General features: G+C 32.7%; 1 protein-coding gene across 1 annotated transcript; it reads right to left on the bottom strand.

The window, feature by feature from the left end:
- Nucleotides 1-819: 819 nt before the first annotated feature.
- LOC134270209 (uncharacterized) lies at nucleotides 820-19,825 on the bottom strand. The gene is made up of 7 exons (XM_062752397.1): nucleotides 19,586-19,825; nucleotides 12,284-12,832; nucleotides 11,999-12,115; nucleotides 9,847-10,146; nucleotides 5,026-5,346; nucleotides 2,321-2,492; nucleotides 820-1,019 (listed from the first exon to the last, which is right to left on the bottom strand). Exons 1-7 carry the CDS (start codon nucleotides 19,635-19,637, stop codon nucleotides 920-922), a joined length of 1,611 nt encoding a protein of 536 aa, XP_062608381.1. The 5' UTR covers nucleotides 19,638-19,825; the 3' UTR covers nucleotides 820-919.
- Between the last annotated feature and the right edge of the window lie 2,017 nt (nucleotides 19,826-21,842).

Below are 21,842 nucleotides of genomic sequence, written 5' to 3' on the forward strand. Positions count from 1 at the left end.
AACTAGCATGTGGACGGGAATGGCCTGGGACATATTTGTTTACCCTGTTTCAAAAAGATTGCTCCCTGGTTCGATAGTGCTTACTGACACTGAGTACTCCAGACTGTGAGCCTTCCCTTCTTTTAAAAGAGGTGAAGGGGGCACCAAGTATGGCTTAAACTTGTAGAACCCCAATCATAAACTACAGAAGAGGTAATACTTTCCCCACTAAACAACAACTGCCCTCTGTCTTAGTTGACAGATTGGGGAAACAGGCCAGAAATGTCCCGAAAAGACCGCGACGTTGATGTTTGGGCAGCAGCGCCATCCATTGTTCTTTGATTCCTGGGCCTTGGTCGTCCCCTGGCTGGTGACACTTGCTGGGTTTCAATCTGTCTTCTTGAGAGTGTCCGTCTTTTTGTTCTCACTGGAGGCATCGTGTTGATGATAGTTGATTTTTAAACTATACTTTGAGGTGACAATATGACTATCTCGGCGGGAAAATGTGAAGAGGAAGTTGAGGAAGTTGTTAAGTTGTACCACAATTCACTTCCTGTGGATGCGCTTGAACAAGTTGTACCTAAGTGATTCCTCCTTTCCATATGACTTACATGTAACTTCCGTCAAATAAGAGTGATTATTTGTATATTTCATAAAATAATTTATATTAAATATCTTTCAAGGCAAAAACCAACATGAATATCGATAGTTTTCGAAAATATTAAAAAGGGGTAATATATACTAGTAAACGATTTTTCAATTGATAATGTGATAGTATTTTGAAAGTTTACATCTATATAATAAAGGATTTGAAGACCAAAACTTAAAAACATTTAAAATTTAATTAAGGCACTATAAAAAAAAATACAACCACCTACTAACATCTACTGACATCTTATAAATGAATAAAGCCTATTTATGGGTGAAATGCGTTTTGTGCTCAGTACAAAACACGGGGGTCGAACGACATCTTCTGTTGTCCTAGATCTTTTTCTATGTACTGATGAATTGCGTAATCAAACAAATGGGTGGAGCTGTACCTTAAACAAAAACAATAAGCTTTAAAGATAAATTTTGTGATAAACTTTTATGGAAGTATATATGCATGATTGTAAAAATAAAAAAAGTATTTCCAACCTCCTTAAATCAAAAATAAATCATCACATTAAACATATCAGTATTATTGTACACAAAAAATGTTTGTCTCTAGAGGGCTCATAAGGGCAAACCATGTTTTTTTGGGGGGAGCTTAATGTAAAAATTATAACCTTTATTCCATGATATTAATTTAAAGGGGCATATACACAGTTCAGCTAAAAAAATTTCAGATTTATTTTTCCATTTTTATAAATATTTAACTAAGGTCTTTCTAATGATCATCAAAAATTTGAACTTCAGTTGTTGAGATACAAGAGAGATTTAGAGTTTGAAACCTAAAGAGTTCGTGTCATGTTTTGTTTACATACTTACATATGTTCATTCAAACCAAATAAGTTCAATAAAGAAGTTAATTCTAAATACAATTAGACAGTTTCTAGTAATTTGTTGAATTTCATTTTGTTATAATGTGAGATATTCTCTATGTAAACAAAAACAAGGCACGAGCCTTGTTTACAATCTAAAGAACTTGAAGTTCTGTATCTCGTTTGTTAATCAATAAAGGATGTTCAAATTTTTGCTGATCATTAGATGATGACTTAGTTAGGAATTGTAAGCATTAAAATTGGTTTAAAAAATTCAGTTGAAACTGTGTCCATGTCCCTTTAAAAGTGCCAGGGATAGTCCATTTCTCTTTGTTATAAACATAATTCGTTATATCCGTAAGCTTCACAAAATATTTCAAAGCTATGGAGAATAAAATTTCAAATTCACTATAAGCGTCAATTCATTATAGCGTATTCGCTTTTATCGTGTTTTATGGTAATTTTGAATAATATGCTGACTAGTGTAAAAACTTCGCAATAAATCTAAATAGGCCAATATCTATTAATGCAGTGACTTAAATCTCAATATTTTCTTTCAAAGCAAACAATAACCATGATAATTGTATTTAATAGTGCAATAAAATAGCAGTATACATTATTTTTCTTTGATATAGTTGACGTCCTTTCGTAAAAGTGCAAAATTTTAATTTGAACCAATCTGATTAAACTACAACTGTCTACGTTCTGTGCTATGCAGAGATTTGTATTTTAATCAGATTGAATTCGAACAATCATCATTATGGTTTATCTTTGTAATTTCTTATTTTTTGCAGAAACATAACAAATGGCCTGTGGACCAGAAAGAAATATGTTTTCTGGTGTGTGTTTGTAAAATTCAAACTGTTCAATTAATTTACCTCTTATAGACCTTTAATGCTGTCATTGACAGTAAGGTCGCGCCCCCAGCTACCGCAATAACGCTGAACACGCCCACTAGGGCCACCTTCCATGAACTGATTACGCAGGATGGGGTACCATCGGTTACCTCACAATTACTTAACACATTGCAGTCAAATTGGTCACATTGACCTAATTAAAAAAGATACATTACCATTTTAAATCAACTAAATTAATTTATTTTCATTCTGTGATTAAGTCAAATTTTTAGCTCACCTGAGCGCAATGCTCAATGAGCTTTTTTCTGATCACATTTTGTCTGGCGTTCGTCTGTCTGTCTGCCCGTCTGTAAACTTTTCATATTTTCAATTTCTTCTCAAGAACCACTGGACCAATTCTAACCATGCTTGCCATCAAGTATCCTTGGGTGAAGGAGATTCAAGTTTGTTCAAATGAAGGACCAGACCCCAGTCCGAGCGGAGATAATTACAAATTAGTGAAAAATTAATGGGCCAGGAAAGATAAAACTTGTGTGGATAGATCCTCAGGTAGTGTACATTCAAGTTTGTTTGAATCATGTGCTCCCTGGGGGTAGGGCAGGGCCACAATTGGCAATCAAAGTTTTACATCGTCCTCTGATAGTTTAGATATATATTTGTTAAAATTATGACCCCCAGGGGGCTTAAATGGGATCACAATAAAATTAAAAAAAATTATGGGGAAAAACCACAGTTAAATAGTAAAAAAATAACTATATGCGTTCTTCTTGCTAGTGCCACAAGTGGTCCTCCGACCGACCTTTCTTCAGAATTATATGTTACATCTTCCCATTAAATGTTTGATAAAGATTTCTTCAGAATATCTCCTGAAAAAGCTTTTAAAAATCGGCAAAATCCTCCGTACATGTTTTAATAGAGAGAGAAGTCATTTCAAACTGACATAAAAAGTCATAAACAAAGAAAAAATTTGTCAACTGCCCCCAGTGGGATTCGAACCTCCGACAGTGGGACAAATTTTGGATCGATCATATCTTTGCAACAAATGCATTCATGACAATAATGAAAACATATTTAGAAGTCTTTAAAGAAAGTCTATCAACCCTGAAAATACTGAAGAAAAATATCTAAAAACAAAAATGTTGAAAAATTTGAGACAATTTCAATGAAACTTACCACAAAGTATTCTTAGGTGAAGGGAATTCAATTCTTCTTCAAATGAAGGGCCACGCCATCTTCCAAGGGGAGATAATTATGAATTAGTGAAAAATTATTAACATCTTTTAAAAATCTTCTTCCCAAGGACCACTGGGCCAGGAAAGACTCATGTGGAAGCATCCTCAGGTAGTGTGAGTTCAAGTTTGTTCAAACCATGACCCCCGGGGATAGCGCGGGCCACAACGTAATATCAAATTTTATACGGGAATACATAGGAAAAGTCGTTTAAAAATCTTCTTCTCAAGAACCACTGAGCCAGGAAAGATAAAACTTACCTGGAAGCATCCTAAGGTAATGTAGAATCAAGACTAGTTTGTTCAAATCATGACCCGGGGATAGGGCGGGGCCACAATGGAAAATCAAAGTTTGACATAGGAATATATACTGTTGATTCCTTATTTTTCGCGAGTACTTTTTATCGCATACTGGCTCTTTAACGTCAAATCGCGAGAATAAAAATTCGCGAATTGGCAGTTGATAATAGAATTTAAATAGATTTCAGCAATCTAAAAATAACGAGTAATAATATTTAGCGAGTGATGCTTCTCGCGAAATTACGCGGAAATTAATTCCTCGCGTATAATTAGGAATCTCCAGTAGGAAAAATCTTTTTTTTTAAATTCTCAAGCATAACTGGGCTAGGAAAGATAAAACTTATGTGGAAGCATCCTCAGGTACTTTAGAATCAAGTTTGTTCAAATCATGACCCCCTGGGATAGGTTGGGGCCACTATGTAAATCAAAGTTTTACGAAAAATCTTTAAAAATCTTCTTTTGGAGTACAACAAAGTCATAATTGGTCATATTTAAATGGAAGTTTCGTCAGGTAGTTTAGAATCAAGTTTGTTCAAATCATGACGGGGATCGGGAGTTAGGGTTGGACCACAATAAACGATCTAAGTTTTTTTTTATCGTAATGGAAAGGCCATACTTTAGTTATATTGATATGGAAGCATCGTTAGGTTATATAGATTCACATTTGTTCAAGTTATGATTCCAGGGGTAGGGAGGGGCCATAATGGGGATGAGATTTTTACAAAGTAGAATATTGGGAATTTTTTTTTTCAAGAACAGTAAAGCCATTGTTAGTGATATGAAAGTATTCTCAAATAGTTAGAATTCAAGCCTTACTTTTAATATTTAATTGATTTGTGCCTTTTTTCTAGCCAATATGCTCAGGTGAGCGATATGGCCCATGGGCCTCTTGTTGTTTTTATCTTATAATGTAAACCCAGGCTGTTGTTGAAAAAAATTCGTTTAAGAATGTAAATTTATCTTTTTTGTATGTAATTGTTTGCTATCAGTCTTTTGATTTACTATCTGAAAACATCAAGAGCAATAATCCTTACATCGCAATTGACAAAACTATGAAAAATGGAATCCATGTTTACTGTTAAAAAATGATGGAAACAGAGTAGTTAAATTTTGTAAATAGAATCCTCTAAAAATGATTTTAAAAATTGGTTAGATGTTATATAACCTGGAATCATTTTAGAAATGTGTTTTACCGACCTTGTTCCACTGTTGTGACTCGAAGGTAGAGTCGCCCAGTTTCCTGTTGACCGTTGATAGAGTTTCCCACACAACGGTAGTACCCTGTATCTGCTGACGTCACACTTCTTATGATTAAAGATGGAGAGCTTACCGTAGGTGTATTGTATTTGACTGAGTTGGTCGTGTCTATAATTGTAGTTGTGCCAGTGCTTTGTTCATATTGCCACTGAATAGAAGTCAAAGTTGCTCCGTAAAATACGCACGTTAATGTTACAGTTGAGTCTTCTGTTGAAGTCACACTTGAACCAGATACAACCCAAAAGGCTGTGACCATTGAGTCTGAGATATAAATAAAATATACATTTCACTTAGCTGTTAATATTATTATAATAGAGGTTAACCAGATGACAGTGTACATCTATGTGTAGCTAGGTACCCCTAGTTGCGATTTGTGTAATCAGTTTAGCAAACCGCGTAATTCAACATGTTGTACACAACGTGTAGTTTCATAAATACAAGGAGGTAAGAATGTGTAGGTTCTAAACCTTAAATTATAATATATATATATTTTTCAGGCGGTGATTGTTATGATATTGAAACTTTATTTATATTTTTAATCAAAGTCATGGAGTTATTTGGGTCATTCGCAAAAAATGTCCAGATTTCAGTGATACAAGTTTTCTGGTAAATATTTTAATAAAATAAAAACTTTTTTGTGCTCATGAACTTAACAATGATCTAAAATTAAGAGAACAGATTTAAAGTACGATCAAAAATTGATATAAATACTGAAAAAAATCCTTCAACATGAGTTAAATTAAAGAAAATTGCTTGTGATTTCGCCGAGGGTATATTTTCAACCCTCCTTATTGAGACAGTAAATATAATTTGGGAGTATAAAATACCTTTAATGTATTGTTTATCCTTAACATTGTTTAAAAACATGCTAAAAGGTGACTGAAAAAAGTAAGAATTATAATTTTTTTAAACAATAAACGTTAAAAAAAACTGTGATTTTCGCCGTGTCCTTGGAGTAACCAAGACATAAAAGTTATCTGTAACAGTTATTTTTCTTGAAGGAACTCTTGAGCATCAGCCGCCTTCTAAAGATATTGTACCCGCCAAAATATAAAAAGACACAGAACATGTGCGTTTCACCCCGTAGACACAATATTTGGTTTCAGTTGAGTTTGGTTGAGAGAGTAATTTATTTTTAGGTCCTTGGAGTTACTTAAATAATGTGAAGATAATTAATATATAATGTTTGTGATCCATTGAGCGACTTTGAAGTGAAATACACATGATGTAGGAGCTGTGCTCTATCTTTTTAATGCAGTCATTGCTTTTATACTTGTAACTTTTGATGTAGTAATTCCCTGGCGTTACTGTCCATTTTGTTAATGTAGGAAAAGTTACTCCAAGGACATATTTAGTTACTCTATGGACAATCTGTACAGAAACTTCAATATTTACAATTTAAAGATAAAATATAATGTGTAAAGTTTATCGAAAATAGTTTATCAATAATATTTGTATCATCTGATCATATGTTTTACATATAATATTTTATACATGCCACAAATTAATTCAATAAACGATACGCGTAACACAAAGGACAAATTTGGTAACTCTGTGGACGTCAAAATGATGAAACATTTTCATTATTAATATACTCTTGTAGTTATTCTTGCTTCAGCGGTAGAGTAGAGAGAATTATTTATTTTGAGTAAATTGAAATATCAAAATTTCTTATGAAATACATCTTTACCCCTTTTTAACCCTATAATACTTAACTATGGTAACATTATAGACAAATTCAGTTGCACAAGGGACATGACAAGCATTTAAGATAGAAAAATGAAATAAAAATACCACGTATGAAGTTGTAATTGTGTTCAGTGTATAAAACAAAACAATTGTGGGGAGGTGGTACAATTTGACTTACATTAAACATAATGAAGTCCTTAAAAATGAGATGGTTAAAGTGGTAACTCCAGGGAAGTATAGAAACACAAGGGAATAAAATAAAAATCCAGGATTTTATGATATATGACATTTTTTACTCTGAAACCTGTTGATTTCATGTTATGTTCTCTCGATGAAGATATTGAAAGGACGAAACAGATCAAAAGTTGCAAAAAAGAGACAGACAGACAAGCGAAAGATCAAAGGAATCCAGACACCTTCAAAGTAACGTCAGATATAGAACATTTTACTATTCTAGCATGGAATGAGTATGTCCGACGATGAAATAGTTACGAATTTTTCATCACTATCAAAAGCGATATCAAAAGATTATATTTCAGAGGAACAATGCATCTGTCACCAATGATGAATTTTTGTTTGAATGTAGATGAAGATACTCTTCATGCAGATTTGTCTAATTGATTTTCCTCGTAAAGTTTGGAAATTGTTTGCAAACCTTACACTATTGAAGTATATTAAAACTTTTGGAATGAAGTCAGAGCGCTGAAGTAAGAGTTGACATTATAGTAGAGGCAGTACTTAACATGGATCTCTATCTTTCCCGGCATATCTTGAAATTTATTTCAAACAACAAATAGGCATTAGGCAAAGGTATATTCTTTATGCAGCTGATCAACACTTAACTTAAAATCAAATAATTTATAAAAAAGGAAGGGCAGACAAAAGAGTACATATGAAGAAAAAACAGAGCAACCAGAGTTCCTGGGAAAAAAAATTGAATAAAAATACTGAAAACACTGAGACCCTGGAAAAGAAACCAGATAAAATTGCTGAAACACTGGAAAAGAGACAATCAGAACTTCATGTATGATCAAAGCAGTAATGAAAATAAAAAAAACTAAATTTGACCAAAAACTGTAGAAGATGAATATTACAACATTGGTGATGATTTGGTTATAATTCGTCCTCCACATCCTGTAGGTAGGAAGTATTAAATAGATAACCTAGTGTGGAAGGAGGCTGTATGTAAAACAAAACAAATAAAATGAGATGTCCTTTGTGTTCTCTTTTGTCTTTGGTGTTACAACTTCTTTTTGGACATACAAATACTTGTACATGCACCGATCAATGATTCTAGGTCCTATGATAGTAATCCTGCATTTTCATACACAACTTATTTTTATTTGTTGTTGATGTTCATGTATCTTTACAATTGGACAATTATGTCTATGTTGTTACTTTTTAATCATTGGTGTTACTAGTTGGACTCCAAATGTAAAAAGAAATGAAATCCCAAGCAATTTTTTTTCTTAAAATCATATACTTTCATTAACATCTATTAGATAATGCCATTGTTGTGCTTTTTGCGGGGGAAGGGGAACAAATTTATTATTTATTCTTAAGGTTTGAACAAAACGTCTTTTGTGTGACTTTTATGTCCTTTGTGTTATGAAAATGTCCTTGGTGTTACTCAACTATTTTTTTCTGAATTTATATTCTAAATCTTTCCAAAATTTTATCAAATCTTGCTACACAAGCCTGCTGTCTTCTAATACGAAGTATATTTGCAAAGCCTGTGTTTTATGCTGAGGTAAAATGACATATGCTTAAGGTATATTTGTAAGAATAACCAAATTTTATAATTTCAACAACATTCAACTTCATGTCATCTAAAATTTCTCTCTCAAGAACCCCCAGTTTGTTTTGATAGAATATTTTTCATCAGGATGTTTAGATTATGATTCTAGAGACCTTAAGTTTTCGTTAGTTATTATTTTATTGCGATTTCTAAGTAAGTAACACCAAGGACATTTCTTGGTGGATGCATGTACTTATAGTGGATTTTATAGTAAATGTTGATAGAATTCTTAGTGTTTCAACATTATTTACGCATCACTGATGTTTCATTACTAACAGAAAACTTAAAAGTATTTAGTTCTCAGGATTTTTTTTCTCTGAATTCTGTTGATTGAATCTGGACAAAATTTGAGAATGACCCATTTGATAAAAATGGATTGTAAAGTGACTTCAATTGTTGACATGGCGTTTTACACTTACCGATACACATAAACAGAACACGATGGTAGTTATACGTAGGCCTAAGAAATAAAAGTCCGCATTTTCGCGAATGTTGCAGGATAACCTCCGAGGTCGAGAAATGTTGTTTGAAAGATAAAAGCTTTTATATTTCAAACAACATTTCGAGACCGAAGAGGTTATCCTGCATCATTCACGACAACAAGGACTTTATTTCTATTCTACTAAAATACGGCTGATCGTTTCCTCTATAGAGAAACGAATTAGGTCACCATGTCTCGATAACGCTGTTCCATTTAACACCAGAGGGAAATTTTGTTAACTTACCTGTGTGTGGAAATCAGACGATTTGAGCTTTTGTTGCGTTAAAATAGCCTTTTCGAATTACCAATTTGTTCGTAATATGTGCTGATTAATTTTAAAGAACAGATACAATAACAAAATCATGTTCCTTTTTTACTAAAATCACGTTGTTTAAAAGTATAGGGAGGCCCTTGGAATAGCCCACTTAGCTATAAAAACCGACATTCATCAGCAACTTGATGCAATTTACAGTGTTTATACTGCAAAAGAGGACACATCGATGAGGTCTAAACAAGTATTTCATTCTATAGCCAATGTTCAAGTTTGATACGTTTTTTCTGATCTGATAATTTTTTGATGACGTTCGTGATTTATTGGAGAATAATATCCGCGGTATTCCTTTGAAGTCGGCAATAATCGTGGTAGAATACCCATTAAAACACGCAAGATTTACACGTAGAAGTACACGTTCAAATGCTTTAACTCTAATACAGCCTCTTTGCGTGATCTTGAAAACAAAACGATATTTAATTACTTCTACAAAATCATTATCAAACACTTAATGTGACCTACTGCTGCTAATTATATCCAAGTAAGCCATTGTAGGACTCTGTCCTGTACCGATGGAGTTTATTGCCAGACAGCGATAGTTTCCGACATCTGAGATTTGTACGTTATATATTGTTAACGATGGTCTGGTAGGAGTGGATCCACTATATTTAGTTGTGTTTGTTATATCCACATTTGTTGTGACTCCTGATTTTTGATATTGCCAAAACACTGACAGAACACTTCCGCTGACTGTACAATAGATGATTGCAGGGGAACCGACTGACACTGTCATGCTCTGTCCAACTGCAACGGTTGGTAAACCTGTCGAGAAAAAAATTAAAGAGTAAGCAAAAACCTTTATGTGGAATCATAAAGTGAGTTTGTTGCTATCTGGACTGCATTCGTCAGCATTTAATATGACGTAGATGATTATGAACATCCTAAAGCACATCCTTTTCATGGTTTCAAAAAGTACAAGCATCTTGCAGGGCTGCAATGCTTAAAATTATGTTTAACTTAGCATTGTGGGTTCGATTGGATTTTTTTTTCTGGATATTGGGAACACGGATCCTGGGACTTTGCTTTCCAAAGTATATTTTTGTTTACGAGACTTGTTTACTTTCTTGTTAAAAGATGCAATGTCTTTTAAGCAAAAAACACATTGAGAATGTTAATCAAAATAGAGTTCAATGGAGCAGAATAATGCAAATTGTTATAACCCTTTTAAAATTACTAGTAGTAAACAAAGACTAGATGTTTATTATTTTTTTAAATCAGAAGTCACGTCTTTTTATCCCCAGATCTGAAATGAATCTAATCGAGGTTTTCGTCACACCTATTTATATCATTCATAGGAACACCGCATCCCAATTATTTCTTAAAGGTAGTATTACAGAGAAACTGCCTCATCTTAACCATGAAAATACACACTATCTGAGCACATGGCAGAAACTCAAATCTAACAAAAATTTGTGTCATACTTAATGATACTAATTGATAATAATTTCCTGTTATGAACCCACTCTATTACTAAGGCTTATGAGAATAAGCTAAGTTTATGTTGAAAAGAATACCGTAACTTTAACATCTACCAGGTTAGGTTCTGATAGTTACATTTAATTTGTTCAACGATTCTGATTGGCTAAACTAGTTTCAGTGGCAGAGTGGATTGTAAACAGAAGTCTAACCGCCTCCACCCCACCGCATCTCCATATTTTTTATTTTCATGTAAAATGCTTATAGATGTATATTTTCATTCCCAAATTGGGTAGACTCAGCCTTTGTTTTGGTCTTTAATAATTTTTGACCATATATATAAATTATTAAATTTTAAACCCCCCAAAAATCATGTAACTTGTTTTAATAGCTTATATTCCGGCTCTTGTTACCTAACTATGAAGTGGTTTTCATTTCGGCATGCTGAGAGAAATATCTCACTAAATTCATAGAGAGGCTACACCGAGTTTATAAGCATTGACGATAGATCATCTTCCAGACATTCTCTTCCGGCTCTTGTAGTCTGGAACCAGTCCATCTTTCAATCTACCACACCGGGTTGAGTACTACGTGCTCTTCCGGATCTTGTCGGTCAAACATGACTGGTCTCCTATGCTGTTACACCGAGTTGAGTTTGTCTTGGAAGTTGAACCTCAATCTCAAAGCACACCAGTTTCACCGAGTTGACTGGTACATATATCTGTACCTTTCTTCCGGCTCTTGGGACTGGTTCCGTTGTTTTGAGGATAGGGTTTTTAACTGATCAAAACTATGAGAAGCTGAGTCTGCCCCTTTTTATGCCAAAGTATGTATATGTATTTCAATGTTATTTGATGTTTTTGTATTGGAAGTTATTTGTGGAATGTTTAAATGTTAGACTTAGAATAAATGTGTTTTAACCTACTATTCTATTTTATCTTTTCAACATAAATAGTATGCTTCCAATATAAAATTATTTTATATCAACTGAAATTAAAATGTAGCTCATCTCTAACCTTGAAACAACTTTGAATATTCAACACATCTTTTTCTTTCTGTTTTAAGGCCATTTTAATATAATGGATTGATTAAAATATACTTGAAAACAAAGGTTGTACATGTACGTCTTCCACTCTTTTTGTTCGTTGGGGCATACACTGAAAGTACTAACGATTAAGGTCAAGGATGGTGTACATACCTGGTACTTCGCAGTTTGGATGGGTAATGCCACTTGGACAATGACACAGGTACTCTCCAAATCGGTCCTCACAGGTCCCACCATTCATACAGGGATTCGATAGACAGTCATCAATATCTAAATAAGAAAATAGATGTACCTGTATAGGCGGGAATTTTAACCGACTCAGTTTAATGAATAAATGTGTAAAATTAAAAAAAAAAATCATAAGTTTTTGTAACATTCTTTATATAAACTTGAAAATGTTCAGAACTTCAAATTATTATTCCTCTTGTTTCATTTTACCATCAGCACAAGTTCCACTTGATATGGCGCTTGCTAAAGAAGTCAATAAGTCAAATGACGTTAGATATGTGTAGTCGTTGTGGGTAGAGATGCTTCTCAAAACAGCCGAATTCACGCCTGATCCAACTCCGACACAAAAAACAGTCACGCCGACAGCCTTCAGTTGATCACCTTCGTTTGAAATCGAACTTTGACCGTCTGTGATGAGGACAACTATTTTAGCTGCATCACTTCTGGCACCACTGGAAGATAGGAAAGAGTAATTTCTGGCGAAGTCTAGCGCTTCTCCTATGTCTGTCCCACCGCCGGTAAAATTAATTGCGGAAACTACATTTTGGAGTGATGAATTGGTAAGATATTTGTCTAGTTGAAAAACTTGACTGGGGGTGGAATCAAATGTAACTACACTGAACTGATTGGCGGTGGTTCCTATTTGAAAGTTAGAAATGACTGCATTCACAAAAGACTTCATTTTTTCGAAATTTGCTGCCCCGATGCTTCCAGATTCATCCATTAAGAAAACAATGTCTCCTTTAGAGGTGCACTGACCTGCATTATAGCCGAAAGATAAAGTGACATCAGTGCTTCTCAATATGATTTTAAGACTATTGTAATTAATAAACATTCGATTCGTTTTAAACTGTTGGTCAGGAGTGCAATATATATATTCGAATTATTGCTGATTAAATACAAGTAGATATATATTAAAGAGAATATCGAGGAGTAGAATGTCTCTAATTGACCTCAGTTGCTAAATTAAATAGTAGTGTTTGTCCTGTGAAGGAAAATATCCTCGAGATGTATATTTTAGCTAGGTTTTTTAATAACCACGGAAAACTATAATTCAAGATGTAAAGCCAGATTGAAATACTTTCATTTTTTTTTAATTTTGAAGTATGGGACTATATAGAATTATTGCACAATTTCATCACAACTTGATGCTGCTAAATGAATTTCATCTATCTTAATTTACTGAAAAAAAATATATCAAAAAAAGTTTGATACTATTTGATTTTTAAAAAAAAATCCATGTCTATCAATAAATTACAAACATTTTAGAATAAATTCAGACAAAGGTTTTCATCACCTTACACATATTTTATATACAATGCATACATTTACGAGGGCCGTTCAAAAATTACGCGGACTTGTTGCACAGAAAAAATATTTGACGACATAATCGGGTAAAATGTCACACATAATAAAAAAGAATCTTTACTTATAAGGTCTTCAAAATTTCATAGCAAAATGTTGTAAATTGGTATCAATTTTGAGTGATTTATAAGGACATATCATTGAGTCACGGAGCAGCAAAATTTTCGACGTCACAGGCATTATAAAATAATATGTGATTGAGTTTTCATTTTCTCAACATTTCCCCATAAGTATCTGTACAGTTTGAGTTACCTTTTTTACTCAACATCCAAATATCATTTCTTGTTGAGCTTAAAATCTATTAAACAAGAAAAAATGTTCTTTTTTGATTTAATTAAAACCAAAAACTGCAGGTATTTATGAGATACAGTGTGATATTTGTGTCTCTCAATCGCGTTCTGTACAGTCCGGATAAAGATTTCGTCGATAATCTTCTTCCCGTCCTCCCGTATAGCCTATTAACAGAGGTCTAGCGGTCTCAAATTTCATTTTGCTATTTGTGGATGAATGTCACGAATACCCTTATTTACTACATGTTTTATTATGCATATTTTGGATCTATGTTTGCTATATCTCGAGCATTACACATAATTTAACAAAAGTGTGGTGCGCCGTCAATTCAGTAGACGTCATTTTCACAGTCGTTTTCAAGGGAATCGCATCAGAGAAAAATCACTATATTTCTGTTAGTACTTCAAATATCACGTCAGAAATCTAAATACATAATGATAAAACAATTTAAAGATACATTTCAGAAAATTGTCGAAAAATATCGCGAATTATAGAAAATTAATGAGTTTAATTTTGGATTCCGCATGCTTTTGCTTCAATTTTTTGGTCTTGCTCCGTACCTCTCCGACAGCGATATCAACATACCGATAATTTTCGTAGAATTTTTTAAAAATACAGAAATTTTGCCTAAAATATATTGAAATCTTTAAGATACATATTTCTGTGAAATTTCATAACTATATGACGTCTGTAAAAGTAAATAATAGGACAGTCCGCGTAATTTTTGAACGGCCCTCGTACATAATTCACACATTGCAAATAATAATGTTTTGACGTCTTGAAAATATGAAAAACTTGTCGGAAAAAAATGTAAAATGACAACCAAAAACCATTTTTAAAAACATATATACAAGAGAAGAAACTCAATAAAGTTTTGATCATTTATATCCTATGTTACCATTCTGAAACATAAGGAAATAAAATTTCTCTTGAAAATGTATTTTAGAAAGTCTTTTAGGTTAAAGTTATATTTTCTTTTTTCAGGAAAAGTTTTACTGATAAAAATTTTTAAACTATCATATCCAATGGTATATTTTATTGCCACATACATGTAGGACTGTTAACCAGAGTGCATGTACTTCTTTGTACATGACGATAGAAGTGAAAAATATTTTATGTAGAAAACTCAGTTTGGTGGTCATTATTTTAATTCACCCAAATTCAAGAACAATTTAGAACGGGCGAATTACAATTTGATTATGGTTGAAAATGTCACTAAATATACTGGATATTGTATTACTTCTTATTCTGATCCGATCATATTGTTTCTTGTTTTCTACAAAGGTTTATTGTCATGTATTTGTTGAATGCCGACAAAACTACATAATTATACAAAAAAACTGACACATTGAGTCGGAGTCGAATTACCATAGAATCGCCTAATTTTTGTGGGTTTAAAATTAAGAGGTTTGAAGAGGAGGGGGTTCGTTGGAATTTAATTTCCTAGATTTTATAATTTTTATTATCAATCACTTTATTTCGAGAACTTTTTTTCGCTTAGTTTCGCGAGACCGTCTCGCATATGATATATTCCCTAAGCTTATAAAGAAATGTCAAAAAATCGTAAAAATTATGTCTCGCTACTGAAAAGTCAATGACTATCTCGCGCAAATAAGGTGTCGCGAAAATTTATTGATCTACTAGTACTTATGCAAATGAAATTTATGTTTCCTTCTATGAATATATAGGTCTCTTCATACAATGTACCTCGAAAACAACGCAAGTAAACGAATATTAATAATTTCACATTGATGTTTATGGCAAGTCAAACGTTGCAATATTCGATCATTTCCATCTGTATTGTAAAATTTTCCATTTGTATTGTATATTTCTTATTTGTATTCTATAATTTTTCCATTTCTATTGTATAATTTTTCATTTGCATTGTATAATTTTTATTTGCATTGTATAATTTTCCATTTGTATTCTATAATTTTCCATTTGTATTATATAATTTTTCATTTGTATTATATTTGCCATTTGCATTGTATAATTTTTCATTTGCATTATTTGTACATTTTTCATTTATATTGTAAAAAAAATCATTTGTATTGTATAATTTTTTATTTGTATTCTATATTTTCCATTTGTATTGTATAATTTTTCATTAGCATTGTATCATAGGGATTGTTTATTTTGGTTTGTTGCGAAGGATTTCATTGGTTTAATTTAATCATATATTAGTCTTTCCCATGATCCCTTGCACTTCGTTATTGTCCCATGATCCCTTGCACTATCGGGTAGTCTTGTCCCATGATCACTTGCACATCGTTCTGTCCCATGACCCCTTGCACTTGCTATTGTCCCATGATCCCTTGCTCTTCGTTAAATATTGTCCCATGATCCCTTGCACTTCGTTAAATATTGTCCCATGATCCCTTGGGGACCCCGATAACGAAGTGCAGGGGTAATGGGACAAGACTCATAATGGATAAAACGCGTGTAAATTTCTAGTCTCGTTCAACCAGACGCTCGGTTGTCTCCGTAAATCTCCGACCAGCAGAAAGCTGGTCAGAGATTTACGGATTCAGCCGAGCGTCTGGTTGAACGAGACAAGTGAACTTCGCGGAACATTTCGGATATTATAAATCCGATATATGATTAGATTAAACCAATGAAATCCTTCATAACAAACCAAAATATACAATCACTCGGATACAATGCAAATGAAAAATTATACAATACAAATGGAAAAGATAGAATACAAATAAAAAAAATTATACAATACAAATGATTTTTTAACAATATAAATGAAAAATCATACCATGCAAATGAAAAATTATACAATGCAAATGGAAAATGTAGAATACAAATAAAAAATTATACAATACAAATGATTTTTTTTACAATATAAATGAAAAGTATAAAATGCAAATGAAAAATTATACAATGCAAATGGCAAATATGTAATGCAGAAGAAATAGTATACAATACAAATGGAAAATTACGAGGGGCATTTCAAAAGTTCTGGCAACTGTTTAATAAAAAATTAACCGTTTTACGGAAATTATTGAGTTTGATATCATCGGGAAGATCAGAAAAATATACACATATTGTGACGTCACTTTATTATTTTTATGACGTAATAACTCCGAAAATGACGTCAGAATATAGAATGTTTAGCATACTGACCATAAAAATGACGTAACAAAAGACACAATTTGATCAAATTAAAATTTTCAAGACAACTTTTGCTCATTACTCGGTTGCAAGTGAACGGACGCAAATGCCAGTTGGTGCAGTGTTTACATAGACTACAATCTATCACATGGCATTTTATTTTGAAGATCTTCTTGTTCTGAGATGGTTTTATCGAGTGTCAAAATTAGCATGGTTTTATCGAATCTCGCTCAAACTTTTGCGTAAAAGAGACCTAAATGTGAGAAAAAGACAAAGTTGACAATCAAAGAAAAATAGGCTTTCGTGTTACAAAGTTCGATGGTATTAATTCGTCAGGTGTTTTAACCAGATTTGTGGGATCGATGAAGGCTCAACAGAAGTTAAGTTTATTGTGCCCAATATTTTCTCGTAAAATCCAAAATGGCGGCGGCGCAGTTTTAACCCCATCGTACCTCCACATATTCGCAAATTTTAATGCATGGAAAATAAATAAGACTTTACATGTATGAGTAACTTATATTCATTTTTTGGATTCAAAAGTCAAAAGCAGTAGTGAGTTTTGGGGCGCCGAAGTTGAATTTATATAAAAAAATTGGCACAGAATCCAGTCGGGGACAAGATTTAGTACATTTTATTCGTAAACGGTAAGAGTCCTGTTACTCAAAATATATTTGATGAAAACTGCATTAATATACTTCAGTTTAATACAGATCATGTTTTATTTCAAACAATGGAGAGCTATATAAAAGACCGAAAAGCCAGCCGTATCATGTAAATGAAAATCTTAAATGAATGTCTATGATAGCATAACCGAATATAAACCGCGCTCGTAAACAAACAATACAATGAATAATGGAATTGCTGATAAACAGTATCATAGTCCTACTCTACCTCTTTTCAGATTAAAATTTTCTTTGAAATATTTTTTCAAATAAGCCTTTGACAGAACTTTTACGATCGTCTCATGTGGATAAAAACGCGACTTTTCAGTATGCTAAACATTCTATATTCTGACGTCATTTTCGGAGCTATTACGTCATATAAATTATGAAGTGACGTCACAATATGTGTATATTTTTCTCATCTTTCCAATGATGTAAAACTCAATAATTTCCGTAAAACGGTTAATCTTTTATTAAACAGTTGCCAGAACTTTTGAAATGCCCCTCGTATAGAATACAAATGGAAAATTATACAATGCAAAATTATACAATACAAATGAAAAATTTTACAATACAAATGGAAAATTATAGAATACAAATAAAAATTATACAATACAAATGGAAAATTTTACAATACAAATGGAAAAGATCGAATATTGCAACGTTTAACTTGCCATAGATGTTACTGTATTCATAAATGAATTTGAAAAAAAGTAGGGGTATCTCTGGCATAAATAGAGTCCGAACCGATGTTTGAGACGCGATGTACGTACAAACTCCACGAGAAATATCGCGACTCCAGCACTTAAGATATATGAATATTTTAAACTGTTTAACAAATTAGCTTTACTACAATTCAAAAAATTAACACCCCCCCCCCCCCGCCCCGCATGTTACCTCATCCTATCGCAACGTGTTCTTCATTTGAATAAATAGATCTACTCGTAAAGGTAAACACAGCTAGATATAGGATGCCTGCATGTTTATTAACATAGCAATGTTGCATATCGGCTTATTTTAAAAGGTTGCATATTGCCATAATCATCTTGCATATCCAGAACCAGAAGTCTCTGGCGAGACTGTAGCTCTTAGACCACTGGTTTATACTTATAACAAAGGTTGAGAGAAGTAGCATTTGAACTTGAAACTTTGCAACAGCAATAGATTAAACATTGATCATTGGTTTTAAAGCCATTTTCTTGGCAAAGATTTATCAAAATCAGATCAAAACTGTAGGAGGAGTAGCATTTTAAAGATATTTCTAAGAAATATTTATTTTAAGTAACCATGGCAACACCGTTCATCGAAATCTAAAATCGATATGAAGATTTATTTATCTTAGTGTACTAGTATTCTACTTGTTCAAAGTTATATTGAAATCAGATCTAAACTGTAGTAGGAATAGCATTTGAAAAATATTTCACGAGACTACTTGTGTGCCAAGTTATATTGAAATCAGACCAAAACTGTAGGAGGAGTATCATTTTGAAAATATTTCAAAGATTTTCAGTAACCATGGCAATACCGTTCATCGAAATTAAAAACCAATAAACATTAAATAGAATTATGTATCTTAGTGAAGTCTAATTATGTGCCAAGTTTTATTGAAATCAGATAAAAACTTTAGGAGGAGTAGCATTTTGAAAATATTTAACAGAAATTTCTCTTTTTAGTAATCACGGCAACACCGTTCATCGAAATTAAAAACCTATTATCAAAATTACGTATCTTAGTGTAGTCTACTTGTGTTCCAAGTTATAATGAAATCAGACCAAAACTGTAGGAGGAGTACCGTTTTGAAAAATTGTCTACAGACAGACAGACGTCGGACGCCTTATCATCATATTAAGCTCCTCTGGTCTATGACCAGAAGAGCTTGAAATTACTTGCATATCACACAAAAAAAAACTATCAATGTAAAATCATGCTCCACATAATCACATTTTATGAAGAAACAATACCAATTATACGAATATTCACTTGTTCTATTACATGTATTAGTCAGTAAGATATAATGAAATATGAATTCATTTTGATAAAAAAAAAAATAAAATAATCACAACAAAATAAATACTTAAAATATCTGGCATAAGTGTGAACATCCACAACAGCGAAAGTAATTTCATTCTTCCAGAGACTGCACTAAAACTGTTGTATTCTGAAGTCTAATACAATGTCGATGAGATACACATGTACACAAATGTGATAATAAATTAACTAGACGGGTTTGTAGTATATAAGATATTGTACGTTTAAACACGTCCTTGAGATCTTAACAGTGATCAAACTAGAAAGTTCTTTTCCCCCAAATCGATTTTCTCTGCGAGTTGCATGGTCAAATATTGCAATAGAACATTTTGCAATTCATTTCTGATTATTATTCAAAGCACGTTATCGAGCGATAAACTAAGGAGTTAGTTTTCTTTCCTTTGTTTTTTTTTTAGTGGCTCCTATGCAAGACGTGTGCAGGGCAGTTATTTTTGCTGAATAGGAAATGTACGGTGAAGAATCATGTTGGCCATTTACAAAACACTGAAGTAATCTGAGAGTATAATATCCTTGAGGAACCTGATAAAACATGACAAAATAGTTTTGGGTCTCTTGATGTGGCATTGCAACCTGCAAAAAAAAAGATATTTTTTTTTCAATACTACAAAATAAGGCACACTCGTTTGAAGTCCATTTAAAAAAAATAATCTATCAAATGATTGTAAGATACCGGAGAATTCCAATCATGCTAATTTTATTTTTATTCCAACTAACTGGTTTTTGAAAATGATAGACATTGTTCAAAACCTTCAGAAATACTACATGAAGTACGAAAACTTATTCAAAATGACAAAAAAATATACATGTATATGTACTTATTTACTATGTAAATTGCCAGATGAAAATCCATTCAACTATTTATGAAGATGCATGTTATTTGGGTGTTCATGAACTTTGGATAATCTGATAAAACTATAGACAGATTGCTTATATGGTCTTATGACACTGCATACACTGCAAAAAAAAATCTTCAATTTAGAGACGAAGTTTGTAGATCGAAAAGTTTGAATTCCATTTAAATTTTTCTCTGTCAAGGTGTTGTCTATGGGGCGCCGTTTTGGTATTTAACTGCCTAAAAGTGATATCACCTATTCGAATAGGTGACATCACCTATTCAGTTGGTGATATCACCTATTCGAATAAGTGATATCACTTATTCAGATTTTGAATAGGTGATATCGCCTATTCGAATAGATTATATCACCTATTCAAATAGGTGATATCACCTATTTGATTTGAATTGGTGATATCACCTATTCGAAAAGGTGATATCACTTATTCAAATAGGTGATATCATTTTTTGCCAGTAAATACCAAAACGGTGCCTCATAGTTGTCGGATACCTGAGATGTTTTTTATTCAACAAGACTGTTACATGAAAATAAAAGGCATTGTTCATAGTTTTACAAAATATTGCATATACATCATGAAAACTTATAACTTAAATTGCTATAGACGTATACTGTATACAAATACAGTTCAAAACAGGAAGAAGAAAAGCCATTATAAACTCAATATCTTGCAGCATTACCCTCTAAACAAGATGTGTTTGTGAAACACTGATGCCCCCGTATGGCAACATAGCGAAGTCTAAGTTAAGCTATCTCGAATGCAGATCAAATATGTTGGTACCTAAAGTAAGGCCTTTTCACAAGAAATACAAATGTGAAATGTAACACTCTAGCACCACCTGTCCAAAGGTTAGGAAAAACTCCAGGGCCAAGGTCAAAGGGTCAAGGTTGTTGGTTTCTAAAGAAAGGCCTTGTCTCAATTACATATGGGAAGTATGGAAGCGCTGGCTCTTACCGTTCCAAAGTTATGGCCAAGGTTTAAAATTGTAAAAAGTAGGTCAAACTCCAAGGTCAAGGTCAAAGGGTCAAGGTTCTTGATATCCATTGAAAAGGATTTGTCACAAAGATTACATATGTGAAGTATGTGAAGCTCTATTACTTACTGTTCAAAACTTATGGCCAAGGTTAAAGTTTGTAAAAAGTAGGTCAAATTGAAAGGTCAAGGTCAAAGGGTCAAAGTTGTTTATATCCAATGAAAGGTCTTCTCACAAAGATTACATATATCAAGTATGAAAACCGTAGCCCTTACTGTTCAAAAGTTATGGCCAAGGTTTAGTATGGAAATCTCCAATGTAAAGGTCAAAAGGTCAAAATTGTTGGTTTCAAATGAAAGGTCTTGCCACAAAGAATTGGTATTTGAAATATGAAATTCCTTGTATCTACCGTTTAAAAATTAGGGCCAAAGTTAAAGTTAGGATTTTTTGTGTTAAA

Source organism: Saccostrea cucullata, unplaced genomic scaffold (assembly GCF_032062105.1).
Source record: "Saccostrea cucullata isolate Sc308-1 unplaced genomic scaffold, CSIRO_AGI_Scuc_v1 ctg49, whole genome shotgun sequence".
Classification (NCBI taxonomy): Eukaryota; Metazoa; Mollusca; class Bivalvia; order Ostreida; family Ostreidae; genus Saccostrea; species Saccostrea cuccullata.

What these genes read in the sequence shown, in the direction of transcription:
- LOC134270209 (XM_062752397.1), bottom strand. Translation starts at nt 19,637, where the DNA reads ATGAAATTACTTTCGCTGTTGTGGATGTTCACACTTATGCCAGATATT. An exon ending in AAGTGGAACTTGTGCTGATG is followed by an intron (nt 12,116 to 12,283) that starts GTAAAATGAAAC and finishes TTTCTTATTTAG; the next exon opens with ATATTGATGACTGTCTATCG. An exon ending in AGTCACAACAGTGGAACAAG is followed by an intron (nt 2,493 to 5,025) that starts GTCGGTAAAACA and finishes TTTTTTAATTAG; the next exon opens with GTCAATGTGACCAATTTGAC.